Here is an 18,855-nt window from a genome sequence, read left to right as displayed (position 1 = left end):
AAGCAAACAACACACGAAAAATAGAATCTGTCAAAAACAGAACAATCTGTAGTAGTCTATAGCTAGTGCAAGATCTGGAACCCCAAAGATTCTAAAATAAATTTATGGATGTGAGTAATTTATCTATTAATCATCTTCAAAAAGAATTAACTAAATAGCACTTTCTAAATAAAAATGGCAGCAGTTCTCGTGAGCGCTAAAGTTTCTGTTTTTTACAGCAAGATTAACAAGACTTTCCCCAAGTCCTCTCAACGGTTCCACTTGGCACAAACACTAATTAAACACAAAAAACACAACCAAAACAGAGGATATATAAATTATTTATTGAATAACAGCAAGGAAAAAAAATGAGTTGTCTCCCAACAAGCGCTTTTCTTTAAAGCCTTATAGCTAGGCATAAGATTTCAACGATGCTCACATGAAAGACAAGAATTCAAGCACAAAGAGAGCATCATAAAACACGTGACAAACACATCTAAGTCTAACATACTTCCTATGCATAGGCATCTTATAGGCAAACAAATTATCAAGTTAAGCAAAAACTAGCACATGCAAGGAAGCGGAAAGAAACAATAGCAATCTCAACATAACGAGAGGTAATTTAGTAACATGGAAATTTCTACCACCATATTTTCCTCTCTCATAATAATTACATGTAGGATCATAAGCAAATTCAACAAAATAGCTATCACATAAAATATTTTCAACACGATCCACATGCATGCAAAGTTGACACTCTTCCAAAATATTGGGATTAACATTAACTAAAGTCATGACCTTTCCAAACCCACTTTCAATGTTATTGCAAACATTATAATCAATCTCATATTCATCATGGGGCTTAAATAAATTTTCAAGATCGTAAGAAGAATCACCCCAATCATGATCATTGCAACAAGTAGTAGGCACAGCAAAAATAGCATCCCCAACCTTAGGGTTTTGCATATTATAAGCACAATTGACATTAATAGAATTTATACTATCATCATTGCAATCATGCTTTCTATTCAAAGATCCATCATGAATCACACCATAAAGTACTTCATCACAATTTCCAGATTCACGAATTTCAAGCAAAACTTCATAAAGATAATCTAGTGCACAAAACTCACTAGCAATTGGTTCATCATAATTGGATCTCTTAAAAAGATTAGCAAGCGGATGAGGACCCATAGATGTTTAGGTTATCTGTTTAGTAATAAATAAACAACTATTCCAACCAAACGAGCAAATGAGCCAAGTAAGACATCATAGCAAATGGAAATACGAGCAGAAGAAGGGCAAATAAAACGGCAAGGGTGAAGTGCGGGAGAGGAAAATGAGAGGCAAATGACAAATAATGTAATGCGGGAGATAAGGGTTTGTGATGGGTACTTGGTATGTTGAATTTTGCGTAGACTCCCCGGCAACGGTGCCAGAAATCCTTCTTGCTACCTCTTGAGCACTCGTGTTGGTTTTCCCTTGAAGAGGAAAGGGTGGTGAAGCAAAGTAGCGTAAGTATTTCCCTCGGTTTTTTAGGACCAAGGTATCAATCCAGTTGGAGGCTACGCACGAGTCCCTCGCACCTACACAAAACAAATAAATTCTCGCAACCAACGTGATAAGGGGTTATCAATCCCTACACGGTCACTTACGAGAGTGAGATCTGATAGATATGATAAGATAATATTTTTGGTATTTTTATGATAAAGATGAAAAGTAAAATAAAAGGCAATGAAAATAACTAAGTATTGGAAGATTTAATATGATGAAGATAGACCCGGGGGCCGTAGGTTTCACTAGTGACTTCTCTCAAGAGCATAGGTATTTTACGGTGGGTGAACAATTACTGTTGAGCAATTGACAGAATTGAGCATAGTTATGAGAATATCTAGGTATGATCATGTATATAGGCATCACATCCAAGACAAGTAGACCGACTCCTACCTGCATCTACTACTATTACTCCACACATCGACCGCTATCCAGCATGCATCTAGAGTATTAAGTTCATAAGAACAGAGTAACGCCTTAAGCAAGATGACATGATGTAGAGGGATAAACTCATGCAATATGATGAAAACCCCATCTTGTTATCCTCGATGGCAACAATACAATACGTGCCTTGCTGCCCCTACTGTCACTGGGAAAGGACACCGCAAGATTGAACCCAAAGCTAAGCACTTCTCCCATTGCAAGAAAGATCAATCTAGTAGGCCAAACTAAACTGATAATTCGTAGAGACTTGCAAAGATAGCCAATCATACATAAAAGAATTCAGAGAAGATTCAAATATTGTTCATAGATAAACTTGATCATAAACCCACAATTCATCGGCCTCAACAAACACACCGCAAAAGAAGATTACATCGAATAGATCTCCACAAGAGAGGGGGAGAACTTTGTATTGAGATCCAAAAAGAGAGAAGAATCCATCTAGCTAATAACTATGGACCCGAAGGTCTGAGGTAAACTACTCACACTTCATCGAAGAGGCTATGGTGTTGATGTAGAAGCCCTCCATGATCGATGCCCCATCCGCCGGTGCTCTGGAACAGGCCCCAAGATGGGATCTCGTGGATACAAAAAGTTACGGCGGTGGAATTAGGGTTTTGGCTCCGTATCTGATCGTTTGGGGGTACATAGGTATATATAGGAGGAAGAAGTACGTCGGTGGAGCAACAGGGGCCCCACGGGGGTGGAGGGCGCGCCGTGGGGGTAGGCGCGCCCCCCTACCTCATGGCCTCCCTGTTGGTTGCTTGACGTAGGTTCCAAGTCACCTGGATCTTATTCGTTCCAAAAATCACGTTCCCGAAGGTTTCATTCCGTTTGGACTCCGTTTGATATTCCTTTTCTTCAAAACCCTAAAATAGGCAAAAAAAACAGCAATTATGGGCTGGGCCTCCGGTTAATAGGTTAGTCCCAAAAATAATATAAAAGTGGATAATAAAGCCCAATAATGTCCAAAACAGAAGATAATATAGCATGGAGCAATCAAAAATTATAGATACGTTGGAGACGTATCAGTGGTGACTAGAGCCATCTGGCCAATTCTCCACCAAATCCCTTTACCAGGCGATCGCCCCCTCCCCGAGACCCGAGGCTCTCAGCACCATTTGGGAGATCCGACTCCCCCTGAAGATTAGAATTTTCTTGTGGCAATGGATCCGCGGCCGCCTTCCGTCCGGCGTGGAGGTCTTGAAGCGCAATGGCCCTGGCGACGGGCGTTGCCCGCTATGTGGGCCCGAAGAGGATTTAAACCATATCTTCTTCACATGTCTGTCCGCGGAGTTCTTCTGGAGCTGTTTCCACGAAATAGCGGGTGGCAATTGGGACCACAACAACTTCCCCGCTCTCTTTGCCAAACTTCAGGCATTAATACCCTCGTCTTGCCACATTAGGTGGTTGACCATCGGTGTGCTAGCCTGGACGTTGTGGACTGTTAGGAATAGGCTCGTGATTCAGCGTATACCTCTTCGTTGCGGTACTGACACTCTGTTCAAATGGTCTGGTTACTTGCAGCTTTGGCGACCGCTTAGCCATCCAAGGAAGAGAGACGCCATCACCTCCATCATTACCCAGCTTCGCGTGATGGCTCTCCGGATGGCTCCGCCACTTCCCCCACCACCACCGGAGCCGGATTAGATCTTCTCCGCGTCGTCGTCACCACCGTTTGTGTTGTTCGTGCATGTGTACCGGTGTGTTAGGCTTGTTGTACTGTGCCAACAGCTGAACCCGTTTGTTGTGTGTGTGCTTGTCTGTTAGACCTTGCATGCGGTGGCATTGTGTGTGTATGTGTTCGCGGTTGGTACTTTGTTGACTTTGTGATCGGTGGTTGCTTTATTTATAAAGTGGGGCGAAAGTCTTTTTCGGTAACAAGAGGTGATAGCAAAAGGAACACATCCAAATACAAAAAGATTTTGTTAACCAAGGATTGTTGGAATAGCTAGAAGTTATCTTATCATTTAACACTATACTACTTGAATATTCAAACTCAACAACATATTATTTCAGTAAGAAACAGTGTGTATTTTATATCATGTACTGACATACTGATCATCCCATGTGTCCGTTACTAGAAAGGCATAACCTGTTAAAAGCGAGATACTTCCACTTTAATTTGTTTAAATCGGGTTCACTATATGCTTATGATGATTGCAGTGTATTGCCTCTTGATGAAGTTTCGGAGCGAAAGAAACTTCAGGCTTTTTCTCCTGCTACTTCAAGCAGGCTCAACTTCATTGCTTATCGCGATTTTCAACTGGACTAACTTTGGTAGGATTTTCTTTCGTTGGTTATTATATCTCCGATGAAAGTTTTTGGTTCTAACGCGTTCTTTGTGCATGAAACTTATAGGAGACACTCTATTGGTTTCCTCCATTGAACTCTCCGTGATGTTTGTTTGCCTGGCCGTTTACACACTACGGAGCTTAGCGTAGACCAAGGGGGGCCATGCCCCCTTAGTTTTGGCATTCATTGAAGAGCATGCTAGCTTTTAGGCCTAATTAGTATTTCAACGAGTGATTAGCCCCTCCCGGCCTACTAATTTGTTCCCCTTTAGTCATGGCCCCCTCTTAAATTTTTCTCAAGATCTGCCATTGGGTTTACAGCTATTTTTTTTGTTGGTAAAGGCTATGCTTTCACCTACATGGCCCTATTTTTAGTCTCAACAATCCCCGCGATTCTCAGTCCTGATAGTCCAGGTAAACACTTATGCTTGATACTCTAAAATACTCAACAATAACAACATGTGGCAGTATTGTTTAATTGAGTACTCCTTTCATATGTTCATGCCCATGAAGATGCAAGTTTGGCTCTTTTCAGTCGCTGCAGGAATTTTTATCATTACCAGCACCCTAAGGAACGGCAAGAAAATGTTGATTAGGCATACCAGTGGCAAGGGGATTACATGAGGCATTCTATTATATGGATATGTTGTCCGCAGATTCTTAGGACACGTGTCCTTTCTTTTCTTCTAGTGGAACTAAAGTACATTTGCATTCTATAGACTTGTCAAGTCATTGTATAGTAACTGAGTGACTTACAAGTTACAACAGTGTGATGTACTTATCAACTTGGTGGTGGTTGCTTTGTAATTTACCCTTTTTGTCAATGTAAACATAATGAGCATTCTATCCATTGCACGGGGTTAGGCTGTCCACACCTGATGCTTGTTCTGTTCTGCTGTGTCCGCGTGCTAGATTGTTTTTCCATGTTAGTACAATCTTCTGTTTGCTGGGAGTGTGGTGGTTCTGCTGGTATGTGCCATTCTATGGAAGCTGCTGTTGTTCTGGTGCGGCGTGGGCTGGCTTGTCGCATGTACCTGGGGAGTAAATTGCAGAAAGCCACCACTTTGAAGGCTAGATTTGTAGAAAACACCACGTTACATTTTTTGACAGAAAACACCATGTCTTGCATAATCTTTTTGCAAAATGCACTGATCGGCGGATTTGGCTCGATTGAGCATGTTTATGACAGATTGGGCCTGCTAGTCAGGCTGACATGTCACCGCCTAAGTAATGACGATGTTGACTAACGTTATCATCAATGTGTGGCCCTATGGGGTCCACCTATCATTGAAAGAAAAAATCTAGTGCTCGTCAACCTCCCACCACTGGACCAATTCGTCCAGATCCGCTGCTGCTCGACGCGTCCACCGAGCGCCGTGCCCGCTGCAGTCCACGAAGGAGTATATGCGTGAGCTGCAGCCTCCGCTCCTCCCGACGATGCAGACACATGAACTTGACGAGCGGACAGCGGCCCGAGCAAGGCTGAGCCTCTCCTGGCAATGGAGGAGGAGGAGCTATGGGGAAGGGGCAGCGAGACAGAAAGGAATGCGAGCAGCTGGTTGCGGTTGATGCCGACGGTGGTGCCAACGACGGTGGCGGGAGAGAGAGAGATGTGCGGGATTGTGAGAGAGAATGAGAGGAAAGAGAGAGACCGAACCCTAGTGTCTCCCCTAATTGAGGATGGAGCAGCAAATAGATGTAAGGCACGTGGCACTGGCCATGGAAATACCACTGGTGCCCTCGGCGGGGCATGGAAATTACAGGTGGTGACACGTGATATTTTCACTAAAGGGCGCACTATTCATTGCTACAACGTCGTTTTTTTATCCAACGGCTGAGCTCTTCCATGCGTGAGATCCAATGACCGAAAACGCATCAGGCAACTGAAACGGATGGCCGGAGTCGTCTAATCTCTATGGGCGTCCCGGAGCTCCCTTGATTCTTGTTTCTGGATAAGGGTATGCGTTTGTGCTGTGTTAAAAAAGTAGAAGAAACATCGTGGTGTAAGTGGAAACGCCTTTTATCACTTCATCAAATCTCGAGTGCCATCTATTGGATTGGAGTACTAATATTCGTTCACCAAACCTCATGAAATGAAACTCCTAAAAGCAGCAACAACTTTCCCAAACGAGTGAACCAATACCAAACCACGGGAAACAAAAGCGCACGAGGTTGAGATTTTGGTTTCGTTCGGGCAACAAACAGCTTGGCCAGCAAAACTTCCTTACATTAGCCCCTTTCTTGGACAAATTCTTTAGGTTAACCCTAGCTCGGCGAAAGCACAGCCAACGCTGCCACAAATGTGATGTGAGGTCGTTTTCTTCTCCGGTTTTAAACGCCATCGCCGCGCCCCAACGGTCGTCTCGGCGCAGGACGCGTGGAGCAGCGCCCGCTTCTAGAAACCAATGGGGTGCCGTACCGAGCAACGGCGGGGGGGCCCATGGCCGTGACCCGTCAGTGCGCCACAGCCCTGCGATCCTCCCATCGGGCGGTCCAGACCGCTGTACTCCGACCAGAGAGAGCGGCCGCGCCCACCGGCGGGCCTGCCGTGCATGTTTTAAAGAGGCACGCGTCTGAGCCAGGTGAAGCCATGCCCTGACCCGAGTGAGACGGGGACGGAGCAGACAGAGCCAAGTAAAAAAGCACCACCAGCTCTGCACCGCCGTGGAGCCGTCTCCCTCCGCCGCCGGAGCTGTAGCACCGCCGGTGAGTCCTGCTCCTTCTTCCTTTATCCCCTCCCTTCCTCGCCCGTCCGAATTCCGGATGGCATTGTTGTTTAAGCTTCAGCGAGCCGGTGACCTCATCGATCCATGGCTTGTGAATTCCGCAGAACTCGACTCGAGCTTAGTGAGAAGACCATTTTGCTTGCCGAGAGCAGCAGCGGCATTGGGTCTACGAGAGGGGATATGATCAAGATACAAGCGCCGGAGCTGTACAGAGACAGCGGCGCGTACGAGGCGAGGAAGGGGCAGTCGCTGAGGGCGCGCTACGTCTACGGGCTCATCTTCTTCGCCACCAACCTGCTGGCCTGGTTCATCAGGGACTACGGGGCCAAGCTGCTCGGCGGACTGCACCGTACGTTCACCCTCCGCATTTCCTTCCAAACCTTCTGCATTTGCCATCAACGATGGACGACACATTCTGAATCTGCTGTGCTCTGTACTGATCTGCTGTCTGCTGTGATCTTCAGATATCCCGGTCTGTGGAGCAGGGGACTCCAAATGCTTCCGCTCTGGAGGGGTGCTCCGGGTTAGCTTGGGTTGCTTCGTATCCTTGGTTTAAACTACAAAGTGGATAGGAATTCTTTTGTTTTGCACCTGAATTTCTGGCTGCAGTCTGCATACTGCCCTTTGAGTTTGTGTTCCTTTTGTTCACTTCCTTACATCAAGCGGCAGATATTTTTCTGGGTGATGTTTGCCACAACATTTGGAACACGCAAGCTCCAGGGAGTTCGTAATTCGTGGCATTCTGGATGCTGGACCCTCAAGTTTCTGGTGTATGCCGTGTCAATCGTCACCCCGTTTATCATCCCTAACATCTTCATCCAGCTCTATGGTAAGTTTCTTTTCGGCCCATAACTGTCACTTAGTTAACAGTAGTCACTTCTCTGCTCACTTGTGTGGTATGCCACATTGTAGTTGCTGCAAAGAGTGAATGGCATGGTTACCTTAATAGATGTGCACCAATGATACACTAAAAAATGTTGCCTCTCCTTCAGATGATAATCATCATATCTGCTACATTTCACCCAAAATAAGTTCATTTCGTTTCAGTGTACCATTGCAAAGGTGTTGTATTTGGAAACTGTAAATTTCTTACAAAGAGAGAAATAGTCAAACTTCCAATGGTACGTAGCCTTTTTTAGAACAAATTACCCAAACTAACCTCAAGGTGGAAATACAAAAAACGGGTTAAAACTTAAAAAGACGCTTGCATTATTTTTAAGAAGACTGAAATTCTATATGTAGATCGTTTGGTGAATGGTGAGCTTACAAATTTTGGGCAGGTAAAAGCGTCAATATGATATTTTATAAGAGAAAATAGGAGACATTCGGTGAAAAGCAACACCTTATTGCCTTTTGAATTTATTATATCAAGTCACATGTTGTTATTGTAAGGAAGGTATAGTCATTTTACTATGGTCAAACCCATTAACCCTAGTCAGAGACTCAGAGTGTTATAATGATCCCATTTCACTTTTTTTCAATGATAGTGCAGTAATTAGCATGTTTGCAATGATACATTGGCAATTCTCCCTTTTCTCTCAGCAATATATAAGAGAGGCTATGATTCAAGTGTCAGGGCCAAACCGGCAACTTACAGATCCTTTATTTGGAAACAAAAAAAATGAAAACATGACATGAAAACCAAGTTTAATTGATTCAGTAGCACTAGTTCCATTATAACTTTGCATCTGAGTAACAAGCCTAAACATTAGTGGGCTGAAGAAATCTACTCCATATCCTTTGCAGGTGAAATTGCTCGAATGGGTGCCGGGTAATTTTAATGATTCTTGTTTATATTACTGAGATTTGAGAAGTTTCAACCATTGCATATTGCAATTGTATTGAAATTTCCACTAAACTCACGTTGCATTACAGGTTTTAGTTAATTTATGTTTCGTATTCCTCCAGGATATTTCTCATTCTCCAGCTTATAAGCATGCTCCACCTCATATCATGGTGCAATAAACGTTGGATGCCAGCTCCTGGATCAAATCAATGGTACATAATTATTGAACGCTCGGACATTTAATTAGCTGTATTCTGGTGTCTCAATACTTCAACACAATGTTAAAACTATTTCAGGCCATGACAAGGATGATGTTTTGTGTGCTTTTCAGCGGCCTGTTCGGATTGTTCTTGTCAACTGTCTCCTTCATTGCCTCATTTGCCGGAATCCTCGTGCTATATATTATGTATGTTCCAAACTCATCATGTGTGTTCAACATCTTCACTATTATATGGACGGCAGTCCTTGTGAAGATAATGATGGCGGTGTCACTGCACTCAAAGGTACGAGAATATTGCAGCTCCAGGCCTCAACTTAGTTATAGAGTAGTTAGCGATACAGTATTCAACCGGGAACTTTTAAATTGAGATAAATGTTGACAAAAGAGAGGATTCAGAAAAAACATTGAAGTAGTATTAAGCATAACTAATAGGCAGATTTCAAATAAATGGCAAATGGTTGAAGTTACATGAACTTTGGGGCAAATGATCAGATGTCTCCCCTATCCCATCTCTTCCCATTACCACTCTAGAAACCTACTAAGTTCAGAACAACAGATCATTCCAATTGTATACTCTCTCCGTTCTAAAATAGATGACTCAACTTTGTACTAACTTTAGTACAAAGTTAGTATAAAGTTGGGTCATCTATTCTGGAACAGAGGGAGTACATTGGTGTGCCTGTGCTACTGTTCTACAACTGCAATCAATACTAGTGCCCTATTGCTGCAGTGCTGCACCTCTATGTTTAACCGATACCCAAAACTGTCCGTGTTCACTTGCTTTGCATTGCTTCAACCTTCATAATGTATATGATTTTAATTTACTTTGTTTGCTAAAAAGGTTAATGAGGGTCTTCTATCCTCTGGAATAATGGGCTCATATATTGTGTTCCTTTGTTGGTCTGCACTACACAGGTATTATCTTATTCTTAGATTTATATTCCCCATTTGCCCTTCTACTTAACATTGCATTTACGACTCATTTTCATGAATTGCAATGTGCAGCGAACCACGAACTGGAAAGTGCTACACTGAGATGAAAATTGGCAAGGATGGTAATTGGGCTACTATAATTGTAAGTGAAAAATGTTAGTTTCTAAACTATCACCTTGTTGCACTCTTGGGAGATTATTGTACCCTGAAATTAGCACCGAAATTTCACTGTACATTTTCTTGGTGTCAAGATTGAAGATTCCGAGCCTGCTCCACTAAGAAACAAAGATTCCCAGCCTGCAAAACTAGACCACCTCCTTTTCCAAAAAAAAAAACTAAACCACCTAGCGCCTCACCTGAACTAATGAGAGGATCCTATTTGTTCAGCTTTATTAAGGGCCTACCGCAACTATGTCGGTGGTTCAGTCATACACATATCTTAGTGATGCGCATCATGTAGCATTGTAGGGGGTGGTGGGGTTCGCAACATATTTCCGATAGAGTGCACTCGCAATATATGTTAAGCAAGCATTTCACTGTTTTTTCTGGATGGGCATATCTTTTCTTTTAGTTCGTGCGAGTAAATGCAGTCTTGATGTTCTAATTAATCGCTTTGTGCTTTGCTAGAGCTTCATTATTGCGATTTGCTCCATTGTGTCGGCCACATTTTCTACTGGAATCAATAACAGATCCTTTCAAGTAAGTTCTAACTGTGAGTTTTCTGCATATAGTATTCAAGTTCTCAGTTGGTATGCAAATGATCGTTTCTTGGCACCTTATTTCATGCAAACAATCAGTTGTTCCACGCATCCATAGGTGGAGGGACCAACCTGGGCTTTGCCATTTTTCTTGATTATAAGCACCACTATGTGGAGCTCTTTTGCTAATTGCATCAAAAATACAGTTAGTTCATCAAGCAACCAATGTTGGGCTATTGGAACCTCCTTAATCAGTTATTCCAAGAATCAGAATTATAGTCTAGTACATAATACTCGTACTAAAGAAGAACCCACTCCCGTTCAAGGTCATGCAAATCTATGTTAGTAAAAAAAAATCTGAAAGAGAATTTTATTTAATACTAACTGTCATGAATCCCCTTAGTGTTGTACACATTACCCACGATACTAACAAAATGTTATATTTCCAGTTTCGAAGTGATGAGACCCGGTTGGAAGAGGATGTCCCCTACAGCTACGAGATTTTCCACATTGTGTTTGCGGTGGGGGCTATGTATTTTGCAATGCTATTCATAAGCTGGGAGCTTAACCATCCAATAACAAGAAAGTAAGTCGCATTGTGCAGAAATTTACCTATTGTCGATGCTTAATCGTCGATGCTCCATCTGTTACGAGATTTTCCTAATTTGAAGTGACAACATGCTTAATCGTCGATGCGGTTCTAATATAGTTGAGTTCTTGCCTTCAGTGGCATACTGCTTCATTGCCACATTCCATCTAGTAACATCCTCCCATTTCTCAAACAGATGGAGCATAGATGTTGGATGGGCAAGCACATGGGTAAAGATCATGAATGAATGGCTGGCATTTTGCATATACGGTAAGTCGCCATTTCCTGTTGTTTCCATGCAGCTCTGTTAACTGAAACATTTGCTTCCGCTTCACAAAACAGCTACCCCCTCTGTTCACTTTCAGTTTCAGTACACTACAAGCCAAGTTTTAGTGTGTTTGTTCACTCATTTCAGTTCGTATGTAGTCCATATTGAAATATCCAAAACATCTTATATTTGTGAACGGAGGGAGTAATTCTAAGGAATGTGGATCCTGTTTTTTTCGGAAACTGTCTGTCGCATTTGCAAATCCTCCTTCACTGTGAATTATTTACTTATTGTGCATGTGGTTGCAGAGGACATGGTCCGGGCTAGCATTGTTGCTGCAGTAAAACTGACGTTTTGTCCTCTGCACTCTGCAGTTTGGAGACTGATCTCCCCAGCCCTGTCGAGGAAACAACCTGCCAATGATGAAGAGTCTCCCTCCACAATATAGTATTGATGATAGCTAATTCTTTCTAACCATTTTTTTTGTAAGTCAATTCATATCTTCCGCATATATACGACAAAAAAAATGTCCGAGCATATTCTGTATGTTCTGTAAGTAACTAAAGTGACGTATTGTAGCCACACAATAGTGTGAAGTTTTGTATGAGTACTCAGACGTGTACTGCTAACCATAATCAAGGCCTGTGACTCCATCCAACTGCTCCCGAAATCAAATTCTTATTCCGATGGAGAATATTTAAAGAGTAGTACGTATATCTGTATAATGTTCTCACCCGCACCAACTACTTTGTTTTTTTAAGAACCCACACCAAGTACTGAAAGCAGAGAACGTTTCGAAAAGAAAATTTGAGGGGCAGAGAACGTTTCAAATGCTTGAATGGGTCTTGCTCAGGCCGAATTGTTCCATGGGCTCGTTGTGCGAAATGAGGGCCCATCTCAAGATGTTCCATTTTTCTCTCAACCGGCATAGCCATAATACGATTAAATTGCACAAAACCACCACTTTGAAGGCAAGGTTTGCGAAAACCACTACAATACATTTTTTTTTTTGCAGAAAACACCATCTCTTCCGTAATCTTTTTGCAGAAAGCACTGATCGGCGGATCGGGGTCAGTTAAGCTTGTTTATGACAGGTGGGGCCCTTTTTTTGCGTACGTGGCATCGTCGGCCGTCCCGACAGCCGTTAGACGGCGTCGTATGCCTCTGTTTGATGGACCGGTCAAAAGACCGGTCGGTGCTGCCCCCACTCCCCACTCCCCACTCTGTCTTGCTGCTCTCTCGCTCACTCCTCCTCTGTCTTGCTCCTCTGCTTTGCTCGCCGCACCCGCAGCCGCGTCGCCGCGCCCCCGCCGCGTCGCCATGGTGTCCTGGAGCGATGGGTCCGATAGCAGCGAGCACACCGTGGAGTACGTCAGCTCTGGTTCTGACGACGGCAGAATTAAGGTATCTGGTATTCCTATGCACTACAGATCCCTGCTACCACTGAAGACTCTGATTTCGCGGGACCTGAAACGGAGTTGCTTATTCTCTGCAATGAACATGGGAAGGCCGCAGAAAGGCGTGTTGCTTTCGAAGGAATCCACACTGGCAGGAGGTTTCTTTGCTGTGCTGAGAAGGTATATTGTGATTTGTTTTCTATGAATCTGCCTTTGTTTGTGTTGTGCCTTTGTTTTCTCTGGATCTGTACTGTGGTGGCAGGCATTGCAGTTTAGTGTTAGGTTTAGTTGTTTGTTTAGTTAGGAAAGTGGATCAGAAGCAATTGCTTACTCTGGCAGCATCTTTTCCCCTTGGTCTGGCAACATTGTTAAGTTAGGTCACTTTGTTTAGTGTAGCATGCTATTAATAATTTAAGACAGAATATGCATGGGTTACTGGAGCAGGACAGAGGATGCAACTTGTTTAGTATGACATGTTAGGTCATTTGATTGATTATGTTTACTTTATAGCAGGACAACATTGCTTAAGTAGCATGAGGACATGTTTAAGTAGCAAGCTCAAGCTCTGAATTTGATGATAGTAATTAAATAGTGTTGCTTGGAAGCATTCTAATGTTTTTGTTTATATTAATTCTGATTTTGTTCAGGAAGGTAGAAACTGTGGATTAGTTGAATGGATTGATCTAGCTTGGCCCAACACCCTTGAGAATGCATTAGCCAAGTTATGGTTTATGTATGAACAAAGTAGGAGAGACAGGACCGAGGAAAATCTTTTGCATTCATTTGCTGTTCATGACTTGACACAAGAGAAGAAGAAGCTACAAGAGAGCTATGAGAAGTTGGTTGAAGATGTGAATGGACTTTTGGATGCTCAGGAAAGGAGGGCAGAGGTAGAAAGGAAAGATCTTGAAACCAACAAGCTTCAGGAGAAGTATGACATGGTTAAGAACCTAGCAGTTGCTCAAGAAAATGTCATTAGGAACATGAAGCTCAAGCTAGCTGAAGAGAGGAAGAACTTGCAGAACCACATTGATGAGTTGAAGAAGACAGTTGAAGAGAGCAATGTGAAGCTGCAGGGAGTGAAGGCCATCATAAATGGATAAGCAGGTGGTTCTGGAAGAGAAGAATGGGCAATATCATTTGGCATTTGCTGACCTTTTGCAGAGTGTGGTTTGGCATTTGCTGTAATGATGGTAGATTAAATTCTCTGAACTATGAGTACTTCTGAACTATGGTGATGTAATGTAGTAATCTTCAACTATGATTATGTATGGATTTGAACTATTGCGAAATGTGGTGGTATTTGGAGGTGCTGAATGTGATCTTAAGTAAGATGCTTGCAAATTGATGATTGTGATCTTAAGTATGTTTCTGTGCAACTGGTGTTTTTTATCGACCTCGAGGCATCAAGTAGGATCACTTAGGTTTATTGGCTTTTTATCGACCCTGAGGCATCAACTAGGCTCAATTAGGTTTTTTGGCTTTTTATGGACCCCGAGGCATCAACTAGGCTCACTTACTGTTTTTTGGCTTTTTATCGACCTCGAGGCATCAAGTAGGCTCACTTAGGGTTTTTTGGCTTTTTATCGACCTCGAGGCATCAACTAGGCTCACTTAGGGTTTTTAGGCTTTTTATCGACCTCGAGGCATCAAGTAAGCTTTTTTGGCTTTTTATCGACGTCAAGGCATCAAGTAGGCTCACTTAGGTTTATTGGCTTTTTATCGACCCCGAGGCATCAACTAGGCTCAATTACTGTTTTTTGGCTTTTTATCGACCTCTAGGCATCAAGTAGGCTCACTTAGGGTTTTTTGGCTTTTTATCGACCTCGAGGCATCAACTAGGCTCACTTAGGGTTTTTTTTTGGCTTTTTATCGACCTCGAGGCATCAACTAGGCTCACTTAGGGTTTTTTGGCTTTTTATCAACCTCGAGGCATCAAGTAAGCTTTTTGGCTTTTTATCGACGTTGAGGCATGAAGACTAGCATCACAAGGGTAAGTTATGGGTTTCTGGCTTCTTGGTCATTGGCACAACATTATCATCACAAGAGTAGCACCATCATCATAACTAGAGTAGCACTAGATTAGTTCATCATCCCAGTTGATCATCACAGGACTACTAGAATGCCATAGTTTGACAGAAGGATCATAACAGTACCAGAACCTAAGTTGGCCATTACAGTACCAGAACATAACTTGATGATCACTTGGTCATCAAAATAGAAGCAATATCATTGTTGGGGAATGTAGTGATTTCAAAAAAATTCCTACGCACACGCAAGATCATGGTGATGCATAGCAACGAGAGGGGAGAGTGTTGTCTACGTACCCTCGTAGACCGAAGCGGAAGCGTTAACGCAACATAGAGGAGGTAGTCGTATGTCTTCCCGGTCCAACCGATCCAAGCACTGTTACTCCGGCACCTCTGAGTTCTTGGCACACGTTCAGCTCGATGACGCACCCCGGGCTCCGATCCAGCAAAGCTTCGGGGAGGAGTTCCGTCAGCACGACGGCGTGGTGACGATCTTGATGTTCAACCGTCGCAGGGCTTCGCCTAAGCACCGCTACAATATGACCGAGGTGGAATATGGTGGAGGGGGGCACCGCACACGGCTAAGGAACGATCACGAAGATCAACTTCTGTGTCCTAGGGTGCCCCCTTGCCCCGTATATAAAGGAGCCAAGGGGAGGGGGCGGCCGACCAAGGAGGGCGCGCCAAGGGGGAGTCCTACTCCCACCGGGAGTAGGACTCCCTTCTTTCCTAGTTGGAGAAGGAGAAGTGGGAAAGAGGAAGAAGAGGGAAAGGAAAGGGGGCGCCGCCCCCCTCTCCTTGTCCTATTCGGACTAGGGAGGGGAGGGGCGCGCGGCCACCTCTTGCCTCCTTTCCTCTTCTCCCTTAGGGCCCATGTAGGCCCAATAACCCCCGGGGGGGTTCCGGTAACCCCTCGGTACTCCGGTAAAATCCCGATTTTACCCGGAACGATTCCGATATCCAAATATAGGGTTCCAATATATCGATATTTATGTCTCGACCATTTCGAGACTCCTCGTCATGTCCATGATCACATCCGGGACTCCGAACAACCTTCGGTACATCAAAATACATAAACTCATAATGAAACTGTCATCGTAACGTTAAGCGTGCGGACCCTACGGTTCGAGAACAATGTAGACATGACCGAGACACGTCTCCGATCAATAACCAATAGCGGAACCTGGATGTTCATATTGGTTCCTACATATTCTACGAAGATCTTTATCGGTCAGACCGCATAACAACATACGTTGTTCCCTTTGTCATCGGTATGTTACTTGCCCGAGATTCGATCGTCGATATCTCAATACCTAGTTCAATCTCGTTACTGGCAAGTCTCTTTACTCGTTCCGTAATACATCATCTCACAACTAACTCATTAGTTGCAATGCTTGCAAGGCTTATGTGATGTGCATTACCGAGAGGGCCCAGAGATACCTCTCCGACAATCGGAGTGACAAATCCTAATCTCGAAATACGCCAACCCAACATGTACCTTTGGAGACACCTGTAGAGCACCTTTATAATCACCCAGTTACGTTGTGACGTTTGGTAGCACACAAAGTGTTCCTCCGGCAAACGGGAGTTGCATAATCTCATAGTCATAGGAACATGTATAAGTCATGAAGAAAGCAATAGCAACATACTAAACGATCGGGTGCTAAGCTAATGGAATGGGTCATGTCAATCAGATCATTCACCTAATGATGTGATCCCATTGATCAAATAACAACTCTTTGTCCATGGTTAGGAAACATAACCATCTTTGATTAACGAGCTAGTCAAGTAGAGGCATACTAGTGACACTTTGTTTGTCTATGTACTCACACATGTATTATGTTTCCGGTTAATGCAATTCTAGCATGAATAATAAACATTTATCATGATATAAGGAAATAAATAATAACTTTATTATTGCCTCTAGGGCATATTTCCTTCAGTCTCCCACTTGCACTAGAGTTAATAATCTAGATTACACAGTAATGATTTTAACACCCATGGAGCCTTGGTGCTGATCATGTTTTGCTCATGGAAGAGGCTTAGTCAACGGGTCTGCTACATTCAGATCCGTATGTATCTTGCAAATCTCTATGTCTCCCACCTGAACTAGATCCCGGATGGAATTGAAGCGTCTCTTGATGTGCTTGGTTCTCTTGTGAAATCTGGATTCCTTTGCCAAGGCAATTGCACCAGTATTGTCACAAAATATTTTCATTGGACCCGATGCACTAGGTATGACACCTAGATCGGATATGAACTCCTTCATCCAGACTCCTTCGTTTGCTGCTTCCCAAGCAGCTATGTATTCCGCTTCACACGTAGATCCCGCCACGACGCTTTGTTTAGAACTGCACCAACTGACAGCTCCACCGTTTAATGTAAACACGTATCCGGTTTGCGATTTAGAATCGTCCGGATCAGTGTCAAAGCTTGCATCAACGTAACCATTTACGATGAGCTCTTTGTCACCTCCATAAACGACAAACATATCCTTAGTCCTTTTCAGGTATTTCAGGATGTTCTTGACCGTTGTCCAGTGATCCACTCCTGGATTACTTTGGTACCTCCCTGCTAGACTTATAGCAAGGCACACATCAGGTCTGGTACACAGCATTGCATACATGATAGAGCCTATGGCTGAAGCATAGGGAACATCTTTCATTTTCTCTCTATCTTCTGCAGTGGTCGGGCATTGAGTCTTACTCAACTTCACACCTTGTAACACAGGCAAGAACCCTTTCTATGCTTGATCCATTTTGAACTTCTTCAAAACTTTGTCAAGGTATGTGCTTTGTGAAAGTCCAATTAAGCGTTTTGATCTATCTCTATGGATCTTAATGCTAATATGTAAGCAGCTTCACCGAGGTCTTTCATTGAAAAACTCTTATTCAAGTATCCCTTTATGCTATCCAGAAATTCTATATCATTTCCAATTAATAATATGTCATCCACATATAATATCAAAAATGCTACAGAGCTCCCACTCACTTTCTTGTAAATACAGGCTTCTCCAAAAGTCTGTATAAAACCAAATGCTTTGATCACACTATCAAAGCGTTTATTCCAACTCCGAGAGGCTTGCACCAGTCCATAAATGGATCACTAGAGCTTGCACACTTTGTTAGCTCCTTTTGGATCGATAAAACCTTCTGGTTGCATCATATACAACTCTTCTTCCAGAAATCCATTCAGAAATGCAGTTTTGACATCCATTTGCCAAATTTTATAATCATAAAATGCGGCAATTGCTAACATGATTCGGACAGACTTAAGCATCGCTACGGGTGAGAAGGTCTCATCGTAGTCAACCCCTTGAACTTGTTGAAAACCTTTTGCAACAAGTCGAGCTTTGTAGACAGTAATATTACTGTCAGCGTAAGTCTTCTTCTTGAAGATCCACTTATTCTCAATTGCTTGCCGATCATCGGGCAAGTCAACCAAAGTCCACACTTTGTTCTCATACATGGATCCCATCTCAGATTTCATGGCTTCAAGCCATTTCACAGAATCTGGGCTCACCATCGCTTCTTCATAGTTCGTAGGTTCATCATGATCTAATAGCATGACTTCCAGAACAGGATTACCGTACCACTCTGGTGCGGATCTTACTCTGTTTGATCTACGAGGTTCAGTAGTAACTTGATCTGAAGTTCTATGATCATCATCATTAACTTCCTCACTAATTGATTTAGGTGTCACAGAAACCGGTTTCTGTGATGTACTACTTTCCAATAAGGGAGTAGGTACAGTTACCTCATCAAGTTCTACTTTCCTCCCACTCACTTCTTTCGAGAGAAACTCCTTCTCTAGAAAGGATCCATTTTTAGCAACGAATGTCTTGCCTTCGGATCTGTGATAGAAGGTATACCCAACAGTCTCCTTTGGGTATCCTATGAAGACACATTTCTCCGATTTGGGTTCGAGCTTATAAGGTTGA

The 18,855-nt window shown here is 43.2% G+C and overlaps 1 protein-coding gene across 2 annotated transcripts; it reads left to right on the top strand.

The window, feature by feature from the left end:
* The first annotated feature begins 6,820 nt into the window (after window positions 1–6,820).
* LOC125538953 (probable serine incorporator) lies at window positions 6,821–12,146 on the top strand. Of its 2 annotated transcripts, none has more exons than XM_048702276.1 (13): window positions 6,821–6,974; window positions 7,099–7,343; window positions 7,459–7,535; window positions 7,664–7,823; window positions 8,741–8,765; window positions 8,903–8,992; window positions 9,112–9,283; window positions 9,842–9,915; window positions 10,006–10,075; window positions 10,561–10,632; window positions 11,081–11,217; window positions 11,417–11,490; window positions 11,863–12,146. In XM_048702276.1, exons 2-13 carry the CDS (start codon window positions 7,175–7,177, stop codon window positions 11,934–11,936), a joined length of 1,194 nt encoding a protein of 397 aa, XP_048558233.1. In that variant the 5' UTR covers window positions 6,821–6,974; window positions 7,099–7,174; the 3' UTR covers window positions 11,937–12,146. The 2 variants fall into 2 exon arrangements, with proteins under 2 accessions (XP_048558233.1, XP_048558232.1); XM_048702275.1 differs by having other exon boundaries at window positions 11,797–12,146.
* The last annotated feature ends 6,709 nt before the right edge of the window (window positions 12,147–18,855 follow it).

Source organism: Triticum urartu, chromosome 2 (genome assembly GCF_003073215.2).
Source record: "Triticum urartu cultivar G1812 chromosome 2, Tu2.1, whole genome shotgun sequence".
NCBI lineage: Eukaryota > Viridiplantae > Streptophyta > Magnoliopsida > Poales > Poaceae > Triticum > Triticum urartu.
The sequence above is the reverse complement of the archived record's forward strand: the minus strand, read 5'-3'. Positions and strand labels throughout refer to the sequence as shown.